General features: G+C 31.9%; 1 protein-coding gene and 1 pseudogene across 1 annotated transcript; both read left to right on the top strand.

Annotated features, from left to right (window-relative positions):
- Positions 1 to 694: 694 nt before the first annotated feature.
- On the top strand, positions 695 to 2,603 carry LOC107457784 (uncharacterized protein At2g39795, mitochondrial). The gene is made up of 3 exons (XM_016075964.3): positions 695 to 1,085; positions 1,713 to 2,056; positions 2,165 to 2,603. The coding sequence occupies exons 1-3, from the start codon at positions 819 to 821 to the stop codon at positions 2,322 to 2,324; spliced, it is 771 nt and encodes a 256-aa protein (XP_015931450.1). The 5' UTR covers positions 695 to 818; the 3' UTR covers positions 2,325 to 2,603.
- A 9,188-nt stretch (positions 2,604 to 11,791) lies between these two features.
- On the top strand, positions 11,792 to 13,410 carry LOC110273935 (transcription factor DIVARICATA-like; annotated as a pseudogene).
- Positions 13,411 to 14,237: the final 827 nt, after the last annotated feature.

Genomic DNA, 14,237 nt, shown 5'->3' with positions numbered 1-14,237 from the left:
CAAAGTAACAAGTTAATCAGATGAAGAACATTACAAAACAAGTTAATATAATAATCCAACAACAAAATAAGAACTGAAACTCTAACTTATTAATTAAAACAACAACCAACTAAAACAAGACCTACAACCTCTACCTAGTTATTGTTTTGCATAATTATTCTCAATTTAACAAAATACCCAACTAAGTGATTATGCACACAAAAAAACCTAAGTGTTACTTAGATTTTTTTTATCAATAATAGACTTATTATTATAATTATTTTTAAGTGAGAGTACATAAAGAATACATGATATATAAACTATAATAACTCAACAAATATCTTCTAAGAAAATGCAAGATCTTGAAATAAATAAAATAAAAATAATCTACATATTTAAGTCTTTTTGGCAACTAAGTTCAACCAATTTAGTCTAACATAACAAAATCAGTCATAGATAACAGTATTCCAAGTTTTATTGTTTAAAGTTTTGGTATTTTTGTCACATAGAACTCATTTTTTATTATGGCAACATTAGTTTTTTTTTTTGTTTGATGAGTACTCTTGTCAGCGTTCGCAAAATTTATGATAAAAACATTTATTTTTTCTTTTAACAATTATGGAAATCCGGATATGTTAGCTAAAAGTTTATTGTTGGCTATGTTAATACTCCTTTTCCTTATGGACCGGTCCGAAAAAGAGAATGGGCCGAATACTAGAGAGCTTCACTTGCGTAACATTACTACAAGTTTTAGGGTTTGAAAATTTCCCAAATCTCTTAAACCCTATTAAAACCCCATTCCCTCTTCGGCTGTTTTTCTCTTCCCCTCAGTTTCGGAAATGGCGTTCAGCTCGATTCTTCGCAGGTCTGGATCTCTCGCAAGGCCTCTTGTGATTGCAGGGCAATTGTTGAAGAACACTCAGCGGCAGAGTAGCTACCGCACCGTTTTGTTGAGCGCCATCAACCAGAACGTGCAAAAGGACTCGGCGGTTCCGACGTTCGATTTTTCTTCTTTGGCTTATAAGAACAAGCCCACCTCCGACGAGAACCTTCTCCGCGTCATCAAATCGGAGATCACTTGCGCCCAGGAAACCGACAATCACACTGTAAGTTTCTTTGCTCTTCTTTCTTCATCATTCTGTGAAATGATTATCTTGATAATGAAAGGGATTCGGTAATCAGCTCAATTCAATGATTATTATGATGGTTGATTATTATTTCTAGCTCCCTCCACTGGTTTGATGTTTCGTTGACTAAAAAATGTTGTTGTAGCATTGTTTCACATAAAAACTTCTATGCATTATTTAATTTTAGTAGTGCCATTTTTCTTTTGAAGTGTGTATCATAAATTTAGTGCTTTTTTTTTTCTTCTTTCTTATATGTGATGTGCTTTACTCTTTTTTATTTTGTTCTTGCCATTAAATACCAATATTGTATTCTTTTCACCACTTGCCCCTTGAATTGTATTTTTTTTATAATTAATTATTCATAATTTTATGAAGTATTGGTCCTTATAGTTTTATTTATTTCTTTATTTGGTCACTAAAGCATAAATTGTAAGAAACTATGTGGACTTGTACGAAAATATTTATGTTATCTGGACAGATCAAATTTGAATACAACTATAGGTACAAAAGTTATATTTAAACTATGATTTATTTTGGGAGTTTCTTGTTGAAATTCGGGAAAGTAGTTGTATGATCACACTTTTTTTTTTGGTGTTATGGAGACAGGTTGATGAGGCTCCAAGTAATTTCCCTTTTAAGATACTTGATCAGCCGGGACAGCAGACTATAATGCTTGAAAGGACATATCAAGGTGAGGAAATTAAGGTTGAGGTGCACATGCCTGATCTGGTCACCGGGGAAGAAAATGATGATGGTCGTGACGACGACGATGAGAGTGAGAGAGCATCTCAGTCAAGCATTCCGCTTTCGGTCAGTCTTTACAAGAAGGATGGGCCCTATCTGGAATTCAGTTGTGTGGCTTACCCCGATGAGGTCGTCATTGACAGCTTGTCTGTTAAGAATCCGGAACCCAGTGAGGATCAGATTGCATACGAAGGACCAGACTTCCAGTAAGTCTCCGCACCTTGCACTCAGAATCTTTTCATTTCACAGTTCAATATTCTGGTAGTGTAATTTCTAGACCCTGTCTGAACTTCTTTTGTGTTCCTGTCTTACAGGGATTTGGACGAGGGCCTCCAAAAGTCTTTCCACAAGTACTTAGAAATTAGAGGAATCAAGCCTAGCACAACCAATTTCTTGCATGAGTACATGATCAACAAGGATAGCAGGGAATACTTGGTCTGGTTGCAGAAGCTCAAGCAATTCGTTGAAGCATGAGACGTTATTTTAAGCAAGAACACGCAACACTGAAAATTTGTTTTAATAACCTGATTATATGCGTTGATTATATGCGTTGATGCCATACATTCAGAGGGAAATATAATTAGATACCCTGTCACTGTGGTTTAGTGATACTTCCTATTAGAAGTAGGTTATGTCTCAAAAGTGCTTGGTTAATTTTGTTTGTGTATCCTCTTTGGCACATTTTCTTGTATGAGCTTGACAACTTTTTTTTCTTTTTTGGGAAAATTATAAAAAAAGCCAAGTATTAGTCGTAATTTCTTAGTTAATATTTCATGCGCGTGCCTTTGGTCTTCCATCTTTTTATTACGCGTATCAAACAGAGAACTCGAGTTAGAGATTTTGTCGAGAGTTCGAGAACGAGAACACTTTATGGATTTTTTTGTTCAATATGTATACCGGTGGTTATTTACTATGTACATATAACATAATTAATCTTTAAAATATCTAATTTATAAATTAAAACATTAAAATATTTACAATGCACATTTGCTTTCTTCCATATTTACTCGTTCCTTTTGTTTTTTGTGCGGGAGTACATATAAATTTTATTTATTGTATAGGAATACATAAAAATTTAAAATATAATTTAAGTAAAAAGGATTTCATATTATATACCAATAAAGTAGTAACATGCATTAACTGGATTATTAAATAAATTACATTTATTTAAATTTTTAAATAGCGGGTACCGTGTTAATAATGAGCAGTTTAATAATTTTCAAGTAAACGTGTTAATCTTTATCATTTAAAATAGACTAAAATTGATCAAATATATCTATTTAATCTCTTCTACCTACCTTTTTATATACTAATTGCATGCCAAAAGTTTGGATTATTGTAAATGTCGTTTACACTGTAAACGAGATAAACATGAGATACATACAAAATTATCTCATTTACAGAGTAAACGACATAAGAGAGGAGTATTTATTTCGATAAATATTTTTAAAATTATTTATTTTAGTAATTATTACCTTTATTTAATTTATAAAAATAAAAAATCCTAATAATTAGTCATAGTTTAAATTATATTTGGTTGTACCCGTAAGTGTCGTGTAGAATAATTTATAGACAATTTTAGTTATATTTAATTATTTTTATTTTAGTTATTAAAAACATTATAAATGAACATAAGAAATTCATAATGATCAATAAAAGAAAATATAATTGTTTTGTTACGATGTATTTGGATCTCAAGAGAGAAAGCCAAATACATAAATTAATTTTGCAAAATCTCAATCTTATTAAATATTATTTCAAACATATTAATATATTTGTAGAATGACTAGAATTATATTATTTTATTGTATATGTATTATTTTTCTTCCACAAATTTATGTACTAATCATTCTACAAATATTTTATAATGAGTAAAAATTTTTAAGAGTAAAATTATAAAAAATAAATTTATTTAGAACAAAAACAATGTGATTAAGTATAATTTACTTAGATGTGATTAAAAATAATTAAATAACTATGTACTAAAAAATTGATATTATTAAAGGATAAAATTAAAATTTATTTCTATACATGTAATTATGTATCGTTTTTGTTCTCAGCGTTTTCGTCCTATTTAAGTTCCTAACGTTTCAAAATCATCTCAATTTTATCCCAACGTCAATTCTGTTAACAGATCTCTAACGATAGAACAACATTGAGTCAATTTTGAAATGTTAAATACTTAAATAAGACGATTTAAACGTTATAAATAACTTTGAGACTTACCCCAAACATTATAGATAAAAACGATACTTTACTCATAAAATAAAATAAAAATGATAGCCTAAATTCAAATCTTAACGAATTTGATTATCTTATTATTAAAGTATATTATTTACACTTCTAAGACATTTTCTTATGTGAAATGTGTATGCAATCACTTCATAAAGTTAGAATAAGGATGGAAAATGATTAATACTCAATCATCATTCAATCATCATTCTGGTGAATTGCAAACAAGAGGATAGAAGAGGATTGAATGAGGTAATGGGTTGTGAGGTAAGAACACTACCTATTACATATTTTGGCATTCCATTGGGAGCAAGTCCAAGAAGAGTTGCAAGGTGAAAACCAATCTTGGATAAGATAGAAAGGAAGTTAAGTAGCTGAAAATCGAATTTGTTAACAAAAGTAGGAAAGTTGGTAATTATAAAATCGGTAATAAATACTTTGTCTATATATTTTTTTGGTCTCTTTAAGATGCCAAAAGAAGTTGTAAAGAAAATTATACAGGTGCAAAAGAGATTCTTCTGGAGAAACAAAAAAGAAAAAAAATTTATGCCAACAATCAAATGGAGCACTATTCAAAAGCCTAGAGAGCATGGAGGACTTGGAGTTGGAGATATAGAAATGAAAAATGCAGCCATGTTGTTTAAGTGGTGGTGGAGGTACTTAGATAAAAAATGAACCACTGTAGAAGAGAGTAATTGGATCTTGTTATGATGTAGACAAGAACATGCCAGTTGAAGAGCACAATGATAAAGGATCCAATGGTCCATGGAAGGAGATTGTGAACCTTGCAAAGAAGAATGAGTTGTACAAAGAAATTTGTAAGGAGGGATGGAGAAACTGTGTTGAAAAAGGTAAAGAAACAAGGTTGTGGAAAGATATATGGGTTGGGAATGTATCACTACAAGATAAATTTTAAAGGCTATTTGCGATTTCAAATCAAAAGAATAGCACTATATATGAGTGTGGGATGTAGATCGGTTCATCATGGGTGTGGAGTCTCCAATGGCGAAAGAATTTTTTTGAGAGGGAGAAAGTACAAATAGAAGAATTAAATAACATTTTAGATAGTGTGTTCTTATGTGCAGGTAACATAGATAATGCCTCATGGAGATTTAGCTTGGATGGAAGATACAATGTGAAATCATTCATCAATGTAGCCGAAGGAAAAATATATGGGAGCCAACTATAAAACATATCTTTGATGATTTATGGAGATGGTTGGTACCACCTAGAATTGAGATGCTCCTGTGGTTTGTGATAACAGATGGACTGAATATAAAGGACAAACTAATAAGGAAGGGAATCATAAGCCAAGGTGAAGGGACTTGTGTTTTGTGTGAGAAGGCGCAAGAGTCGGTAAATCACCTTTTTCTTCATTGCTCTTTTGCTCAAAATTATGGTCTATGGCCTTGAATGTAGATTGAAAAAAAAGTGGGAAGTATACAGGAGAGAAGTGCAATTTAAAGAAGACAGGAAATGGATATGGTGGAACTGTATTTGGTATAAACCATATAAAAATATATTTTGTATTGGTGGATATTTACAGGAACCAAACAAAGAAATACACTATTATATGGGTGATTTGGTAAGTCATGAGTCAATGGGAGATGCATTACTAGTTGGACTGCAAATGTCCTTACAATTTGTTTTCGAAAAGGTAGGAGTAATAGAAGAAGATATAAAAATGATGGTTGATAATAAATACATTGTAGAGTGGTTACATAAAAATATAGATATAAACTGGGAGTTGATATTTTTAAGAAATAAGACAAGTAACATAAAACATATATTGCAGAACACAAATGTGAAGTTCAAGGGAGAAAGTGAATACAAATCAAGAAAAGAGTGGGAATCAAGGGCAATAATTAAGGACTATAGATGGATAAAATAGAAAAAATAAGTACATTGACTTCTTATAACAGGTGATGGAAGTATAGAACAAAAAAAATCCAATTCAACGTATTACATTTGAGGAATGTTTTGATTCTGTATGTATTATTTACTTGTTTATTAGTTTATGTTTATCGTCTAATTTGTTTTTTGTTTATGTTTATCGTCTAATTTGTTTTTTTTTGTTGATTTTAGTCTTTAATAACAATGCCGAAAGAAATTAAATTTAATCACTTGACATTAATATTCTGTACTCCCTAAAAAGATCGAATTGTTTACTACTGATCTAAAAAAAATCTTCGTTACCTCCTCAATAGGGCTCTATGCATATATCCAATTTTTTTTATTTTCTTAGTTTTAATTGTACTTTCTCAAATTAAGTAGTGTCTAGTCACCAAAAAAATAAGTAGCGTCTTCCTACTCACATCCTGAGGCAGCATGAAGTCACTCAATATCGTTGCTCAAATGTTAGGTGCATCTTGCCAATAGTTGTCATGTCAAGTTCTGTTTACGTTTTGGCGTTAACCACATTAAGTAAAACCTGATATTTGCACGTCATTGTAACTAAGTTATCCTCACAAAACTTTATTGTTAGAACATTCATGAATACCGTGATTGGGAAGGTAAAAGTATCACTAATTATGCCTCCTAACTAATAATATTTAACCGTATTATATAGACACCAAAAATTAATTATTAAATCAATTATTCATATAAAAAATAAAATTATTTTATATATATATTTAATCACATAATGTCATATTAACAAAAATAATTATTTTTTATTTTGACCACATAAATAATCATCCAAAAAAATAATTATTTGTACAATTCTGTAAAACATTTTATATTATCTGTACATACAAATTAAATTTATAAAATATATAATAAAATATAAAATACATATAAAAATAAATTAAATAATATATATTTATATATAAAGATATAATAGTTAATCTAATAATTAATTTTTATATACACATAATATTTTTAAATAACAATAAAATTCAATAAATAAGAAGCTTTTAGTATTAGTATTGCTCAATAAACTAATATTTATGGGTTAATCATTAAAATAAATCTTGAAAAATCACGTATATATGTGGTCTTTTATAAATTTAACAATTCAATTTAATTCTTAAAATGATATCAACGTGAATAAAGTTAATCTTTCTGATTATTTTTTTATTGAGTAAATAAATAAAAGTACACATGAAAAAATTTTTGAATTACAAAATATACACTACATAATCAAAATTTTAATGTATACATCAAAGATGACTAAATTAATTTGCCCTTAGAAAAATTCCATTTCCATTAAGTGTAGTGTATAGTTACATATAAATTAATGATTTAACACTATTTATCATTTTTTGAAGATCTGAGGTGAAATATATCTTATTTCTAATTTTAAAATAACCTAAATAAGATTATTAAAAAGAAGAGTGTCCATGAAAATGAATGTTGCAACAAATTAGCATCTCAAATGATTTTGTCTTTGTACTCATGTTTTACTTCATTAACTCAGACGAAATACTCACATCTCAATTTAAATTTCTGTTCATTTCTGCTTCATTGAACATGAAGATAAAAAAATTTGAGTATTGAAAAAGACTTTTAATAAACACAATCTGAAACTAAATTTAATATAAGCATATCTTGTATAAAGGACATCGAAAGAATCATCTCCTTAGATTATGTTCTGTTCGCGATTTTAGTAATACGACCTCAATGCCATAGTAGCATTTTTCATAATTAAAAGGGTGTTTTTTTGTTCTTTCTCTTTGACACAGCTCCGCCGAATGATCGGTGTTGTTAGAGATATAACCATTAATGTTACCTTCTCCTATCAGCTTAAGCTTTTGGGATGAGTGGTTTCATGATATGGTATCCAGAGCCTATAATCTTGTTCATCTTTGTCATGGAGATTATCCTCTCTGACTCTTCCAAGAAAACCTTCTCACCTATCTCAGACAAACTCACTCAAGACAATTATAGCACATGGAGACACACGGCTATGTTAATAATTCAGAGCCTCTCCATGGAAGATCATCTATACAGCTCCAAGATTCCGCCGCAGTTCGTGACTGATGAAGCGACCAAAACAACTTCTGAATCGGTGAAGTACAAGACATGAAAATTACAAGATTTAACTCTCACTACTTGGCTTGTAGAATCGATGACTACCAGCATCAAGAACAAGGTAATTCATCTTTCACAATTTTATGAAGTTTGGGAAAGAATTGAAAGATACTTTGAAGATGCTTCCGCTTCACGAATTCAGAGTTTGAAATCTCAACTCAAATCATGTAAGAAAAATGGAACTGTTTCTGATTTTCTGAACAAGATTCGGAATGTGGTCGACGCCCTTTTTGCTCTCGGCTATGAGGTACCTGACTCAGATCACATACAAGCGATAATCGATGGTCTTAATGAAGATTACACTGTATACATTGGTTCGGTAATGTCAAGGCTTGGAACTTTCAAGGTTGCAGAGGCTGAATCTTATCTGCTTGCATTTGATGATATGCTGGACAGGTTCAAGAAACCTGATGTAGTTATGCCTGTAGCTCATTATGCTCAATCCTCCTCATCATTTGAATATCAAAGAGGTGGAGGCTTTCGAAGAGGCCGTGGTGGCCGCAGTAATCGTGGAGGACGTTTTGGATACACCCAAAATCGTCCTCAAAATGTCACCCACCTTCAGCATCTCCTACCAATTCTTCTCCGGACAGGATTCCTATTAGTGATATTGAAACTAGCCTTCCTTCCATTTCTTCAACAAATGCTCATTCCATGACAACAAGATCAAAATCTGGAGTGTTCAAACCAAAAGTCTTGACTGTTCAACAAACTGATCTACTATACAATACTCCAAGGACTGTGGCTGAAGCGTTACAATGTTCTCACTGGAGAGAGGCAATGGATAAAGAGTTTGCTGCTCTTCAGAAGTGCAAAACATGGGAATTAACAGAACCACCAGCTAATACCACAATTATTGGAAGTAAGTGGGTGTTTGCTATCAAGAAAAATGCTAAAGGTGATATTCTGAGATATAAGGCAAGACTTGTTGGACAGGGTTTTCATCAAGTGGAAGGTATAGACTATGATCAAATTTATAGTCCAGTGGTAAGGCCTTCCACCATTAGAGTTATCTTAACTATTGCTGTTTCATTAAATTGGCCATTGAGACAGTTTGATTTTGATAATGCCTTTCTCAATGGCACCTTAAATGAGACTGTATATATGATGCAACCTCCGGGATACTCTACAAAGGGTGAACAACTAGTGTGCAAGCTAAACAAGGCCATTTATGGTCTAAAACAAGCACCGAGGGCCTGGTATAAAACATTATCTACTACTCTTCAACACTTTGGATTTAAAGAAACCAGATCTGATGTGTCTTTGTTTGTTAGATTTTTTGATTCTAATGTGATTTACTTGTTAGTTTATGTAGATGATATAATTGTTACCGGTAATAATGCTGCAGAATTAGATAAATTAATTTACCAATTGAACAATATTTTTCCGTTAAAGGATATGGGGAAGTTTAGTTATTTTTTAGGCTTGGAAGCTTCATATTTATCTACAGGTAGTATTCATATTTCACAAACCAAATATGCATCTGAATTACTTAAGAGAGCTGGAATGGAGACTGCGAATTCGATGCCTACTCCAATGATGTCCAACACAAAGCTTTCAGCTCATTACTCGGAACCTTTTCATGATCCCAAACTGTACAGATCAATAGTTGGTGCACTTCAATATCTCACAATGACAAGACCAGATATTGCCTTTGCTGTTAACAGAGTATCTCAGTTTATGCATCAACCAACATTGCTGCATTGGAAGAGTGTAAAAAGAATTCTGAGATATGTGAAAGGTACAGTAGATCATGGATTATTATTTTCTAAATCTACTGATTTTAGGTTGTTGGCTTTTTCAGATGCTGATTGGGGTGGAGATCTAGATGATAGAAAATCAATCACTGGATTTTGTGTTTATCTTGGATGCAATCTGATCTCATGGAAGAGTAACAAGCAGACAAAGGTGAGCAGGAGCAGTACTGAAGCAGAATATAGGGCAATGTGTGCTGCACAAACTGAGCTAATGTCCATACAGCAACTTTTGGGAGAGCTTCAAATCCCACAACCTATGTCACCAACCATCTTTTGTGACAATCAGAGTGCCTGTTTATTGGCTGCAAATCCAATTTTGCATAGTAGATGTAAACATCTTGAGCTGGATTTGCATTTTTTAAGGGATTTAGTAAATCAAAAATCTCTCTATGTTGTTAATATACCTTCTCAAGATCAGGTGGCCGATTCTTTAACTAAACCATTGTCCCTAAGTTTGTTTCAGAAATACAGGTTCAAACTGCGACTTCGAGACAAATCGTGCCTCAGTTTGAGGGGGAGTATTGAGAGAACTGTTTAGGAGATAGTAAAAGAGTTATAAATAGGTGTAAGGAATGCAGATTTGGGTTCTGATTAGAGTGCTTTACATTTTACATTTTCAATAGAATTCATTGTTTTCATTTTTCTCAAGAAACCTTTTCTATTCTAGAATTCTCTTCTTCTCAATTTCTTTCTGTTTTGAGTTCACTGCAGAAGAATTTTCTAGGGTTTTCAATTCCTCTTTTATGGTATCAGAGTTCTATGTCCGAAAGGTCAAGAGTTCGATCCTTGGAGAACCCCAAAAAGTGAAAAAGAATAGAAAATCAAGCAAACCCAAAAGAGAGGCTCTTGCTTGAGGGAGAATGTTAGAAATATAACCATTAATGTTACCTTCTCCTATCAGCTTAAGCTTTTGGGATGAGTGGTTTCATGACAGGTGTCAATGTGTCACCCGAGCTGTTCTCTTGTAAAGGTACTCTCTTTTAAGTTTTAATCCTTAAACTTAGACATAGTTTCAACTTCTCTCCTTTAGGGTCACACTGTCACCCGAGCTGTTCTGCTGTAAAGGTATTTTATTTAGTTTATTTTAAAATTAAGAAATAAGATATATTCTACCTCAGATTTAAAAAAAAAGAATAAATAGTGCTAAATTATTAATGTATTCGCCACTATTCACTAGATTTAACGAAAATGGAGCTCCTTTAACCGTAAGTTAGTTTTATTCATGTGTACATTAAAATTTCGATCCTGTCATGTATATTTTTATAATCTAAAAAATCTTTTATGTTTATTTTTGTCTATTTAATCTTTCTTATTAATGCGGCTGGCTAACACGTAAGATAAAATTTGTTAAATATTATGTTATCAACGTGCCACGTAGTACTTAATAGTTAAGAGTGATATATAATAAAAAAATATTAAATATTTAATCTGATTCATTTTTTATTAAAAACCAATTTAAATATTGATAATATTAAAAAATAAAAAAATAAAAATTTATCTTATTTAATATTTATTAATTATTATAATAATTGATAAATATTAAATAAAATAAATTCGGATTATTCTTATCTAATTTTTTTTGTTATTAAATATTTCTGTTTAAATACTAGCCTTGATATGCACTATCAACTCCATTGTTTGATAGAGTATGATATCAAAATCAGGTAGGTCTCACATTCCATTTAGTTACATAGCAAATGCATATCACTTGGCTTTGTAATAACAAGTGTTTTTTTTTTCTTTTTATATTTCGGTGCATTTTAATTACTTTGTATGTATAGTGTATCGATGTGGTATATATGTAACGTATTTTGATTTGATAGTTGCTTCCTGATGAAGAAACGACAAAAAGAAAACAGTTTCCCGCTTTTTCCTTTTCCTTCGTTGTAAAAGAATCTCTCTCTTTTCTCTATTGGGTCTTAGCTTTCTGCATCCTCTTCCTCTTGTTTTCTTCCTATAATTTTATCTCCTTTCCCTTTAATTTCATCTAACCACAATACAAGGGAAGAAGAACCAAACATTCTTCTTATTTCTTTTTTATTTTAAACATCTTTACCTCTTAATCTTCTTTTTCTGTTTAATTAACTGCAGAATTCTGATCTCTCTACTAGGATTATAGTCCATAATAATAAAAACTCAGGTGCAACAATGATTTTTCCAAGATTCTCCTCGATTCAAAAAGGTATGACTTTTATAGATTCCCAAGTTTATGCTGCTCAAGGAAATCAATCAAAGTAAATTCTTGATCACACTTAAAAGATTCCGAATTCTAATGCTCCTTATTTTATTTTTTTTTTGTCTGAATCAAAAGCTCTATAATTTCCATCTTCTTGTTTTTCTTCCTCTGTGCTTCTGAGCACACACCCCTTTTCTAGCTACTCTTCATTTCCACAAAGTTGTTAGTTAATTAGTTAGTTAGTTAGTTAAGGTTTGATGGAATTGGAAAGCGTGTGTCCTGGCTGGAATTGGAACTGGAATTTGTTAGAGCAAGAGAGGCAGAGCAGCAGCAGAGAATGGAGTAAAGAGGACAACAAGAAGTTCGAGAGTGCCAGTACAGAGAGCTGGAAGAAGATGTCAATGATATAGAAGCCGGCCGGGTCCCTGTCCCCGGCTATATCGCCTCTTCTTTCACCTTCGAGCTTCTTCACCACCACAACCATGATGGATCTCGAAGAAGGCCTAATACCCCAAGACCTTCTTCTGATCAAGAAAGGAAGAAAGGTGTTCCTTGGACTCAGGAGGAGCACAGGTAACCTAACTAAGTTCATATTCAACTTTTATTTTGGTCCTTCATCATTTGCCTCAAGAGTAAAGTACTTATTGTTAATGTTGCGAGTGTGAGAAGTGCATGAAGTTAGTCCCACATCAAAGAAAACAAAAAAATGATGAGTTTATAAGATGAGAGACCCGTTAATTCATTATCTTAAGATTTTGAGTTGGATTTGGTACTTTTTAAAATTAAGTTTTATGGATTGTTTGTATATATACAGACGTTTTCTGATGGGGCTTTTGAAGTATGGAAAAGGAGATTGGAGAAACATTTCGCGGAATTTCGTGGTGACCAAGACTCCTACTCAAGTTGCTAGCCATGCTCAGAAGTACTACATAAGGCAAAAGGTTTCTTCAGGAGGGAAAGATAAGAGGAGACCGAGCATCCATGATATAACAACTCTTAACCTCGCAGAAGCCACTGCAACTTTAGATGATAATAATAATAATATCAACAAGCCCCTCTCATTCAATGAGTCTAAAGTGCAATTGGATTGGTTCAATCACTGTAATGATGATGGATCAGTGATGGTTTTCGACCCCAATTGCGACCATTTGCAAGAGCAGGATCTCTTTGATTGTGCTTTCCATGAAGCTTATGCAAAGCTCAAGATCCCGCATTTCAACAAGGAAGCTGATTTTGGTATTCATGCATTGTAATGCCAACAACTCTTTCCATGTTTGTTAACAAATAAAGTTATATATGAAACAATTCATGCTTGTATGCTCATCACTACTTGAAAGGAACCTGCAATAATGTTTAATCCTTACGGATCTTTTCATATTCATCATTGTGTTTATGTCTGCTTTCTTGGATACTCAATTTGATTCATAACACGATCATGTGTTAGATATAAAATTCTACGAGATATAATTTTTTTTTCTAGAAAATGAGCTGTTTAGATATAAAATTTGTTGAATTTTATTCTATCCAACCAAAACTAAGGACAATGGAACAGATGTCTCTCTATATATGTATCTTGTTTTTTAATTTAAAACACTTTTCCAGCACAACTTTTAGTGCGTATTAGTATTTAAGTTTTTCCACATTATTTTAAGGTAAAAACTCAGATGCAATCGACTTCACGTGAAGTTGATAGTTAAGAGTTGTTAGATAAAAATTTAGTCAAATCAGTCAAATCATCTGACGACTCTCAACTATCAACTTCACATTAAGTCGAGTTTCCACCTTATTTTAAATTAATGTCCTCTTTTCATTCTTATCCAATATACGTTAAGCTGCAAAATGATGATAATAATACTAGCACTCAGAAATATACTAGCCTCAAATTAAGATATTCCTAAGTGGAGCTGTTGGTGCTTCTGCAAATGAAAAAAAAAAATACAAATTTTGAGAGATTTCGGTAAACTTTTAGTCCTTCAGAAGGTAAACATATTTGGCGTTGCTAATGCTCTATTCAAATTACTTTGACACTACATTTTATTAAAAATGTAGTCAATTGGATTAATCATGATAGTGATGATGCACCAAGCTTCAAATTGTGACTTGTGAGAGACATAGGCGCGACCTAGCGCACGAGTCTCCCACCCAGTGGTGTTTGACTCTTACTAATTTAGAAGACATTTCTAATATTTA

Source organism: Arachis duranensis, chromosome 7 (assembly GCF_000817695.3).
Source record: "Arachis duranensis cultivar V14167 chromosome 7, aradu.V14167.gnm2.J7QH, whole genome shotgun sequence".
Lineage (NCBI taxonomy): Eukaryota > Viridiplantae > Streptophyta > Magnoliopsida > Fabales > Fabaceae > Arachis > Arachis duranensis.
Note: the sequence above shows the minus strand (reverse complement) of the source record. Positions and strands in the feature narration are given on the sequence as shown.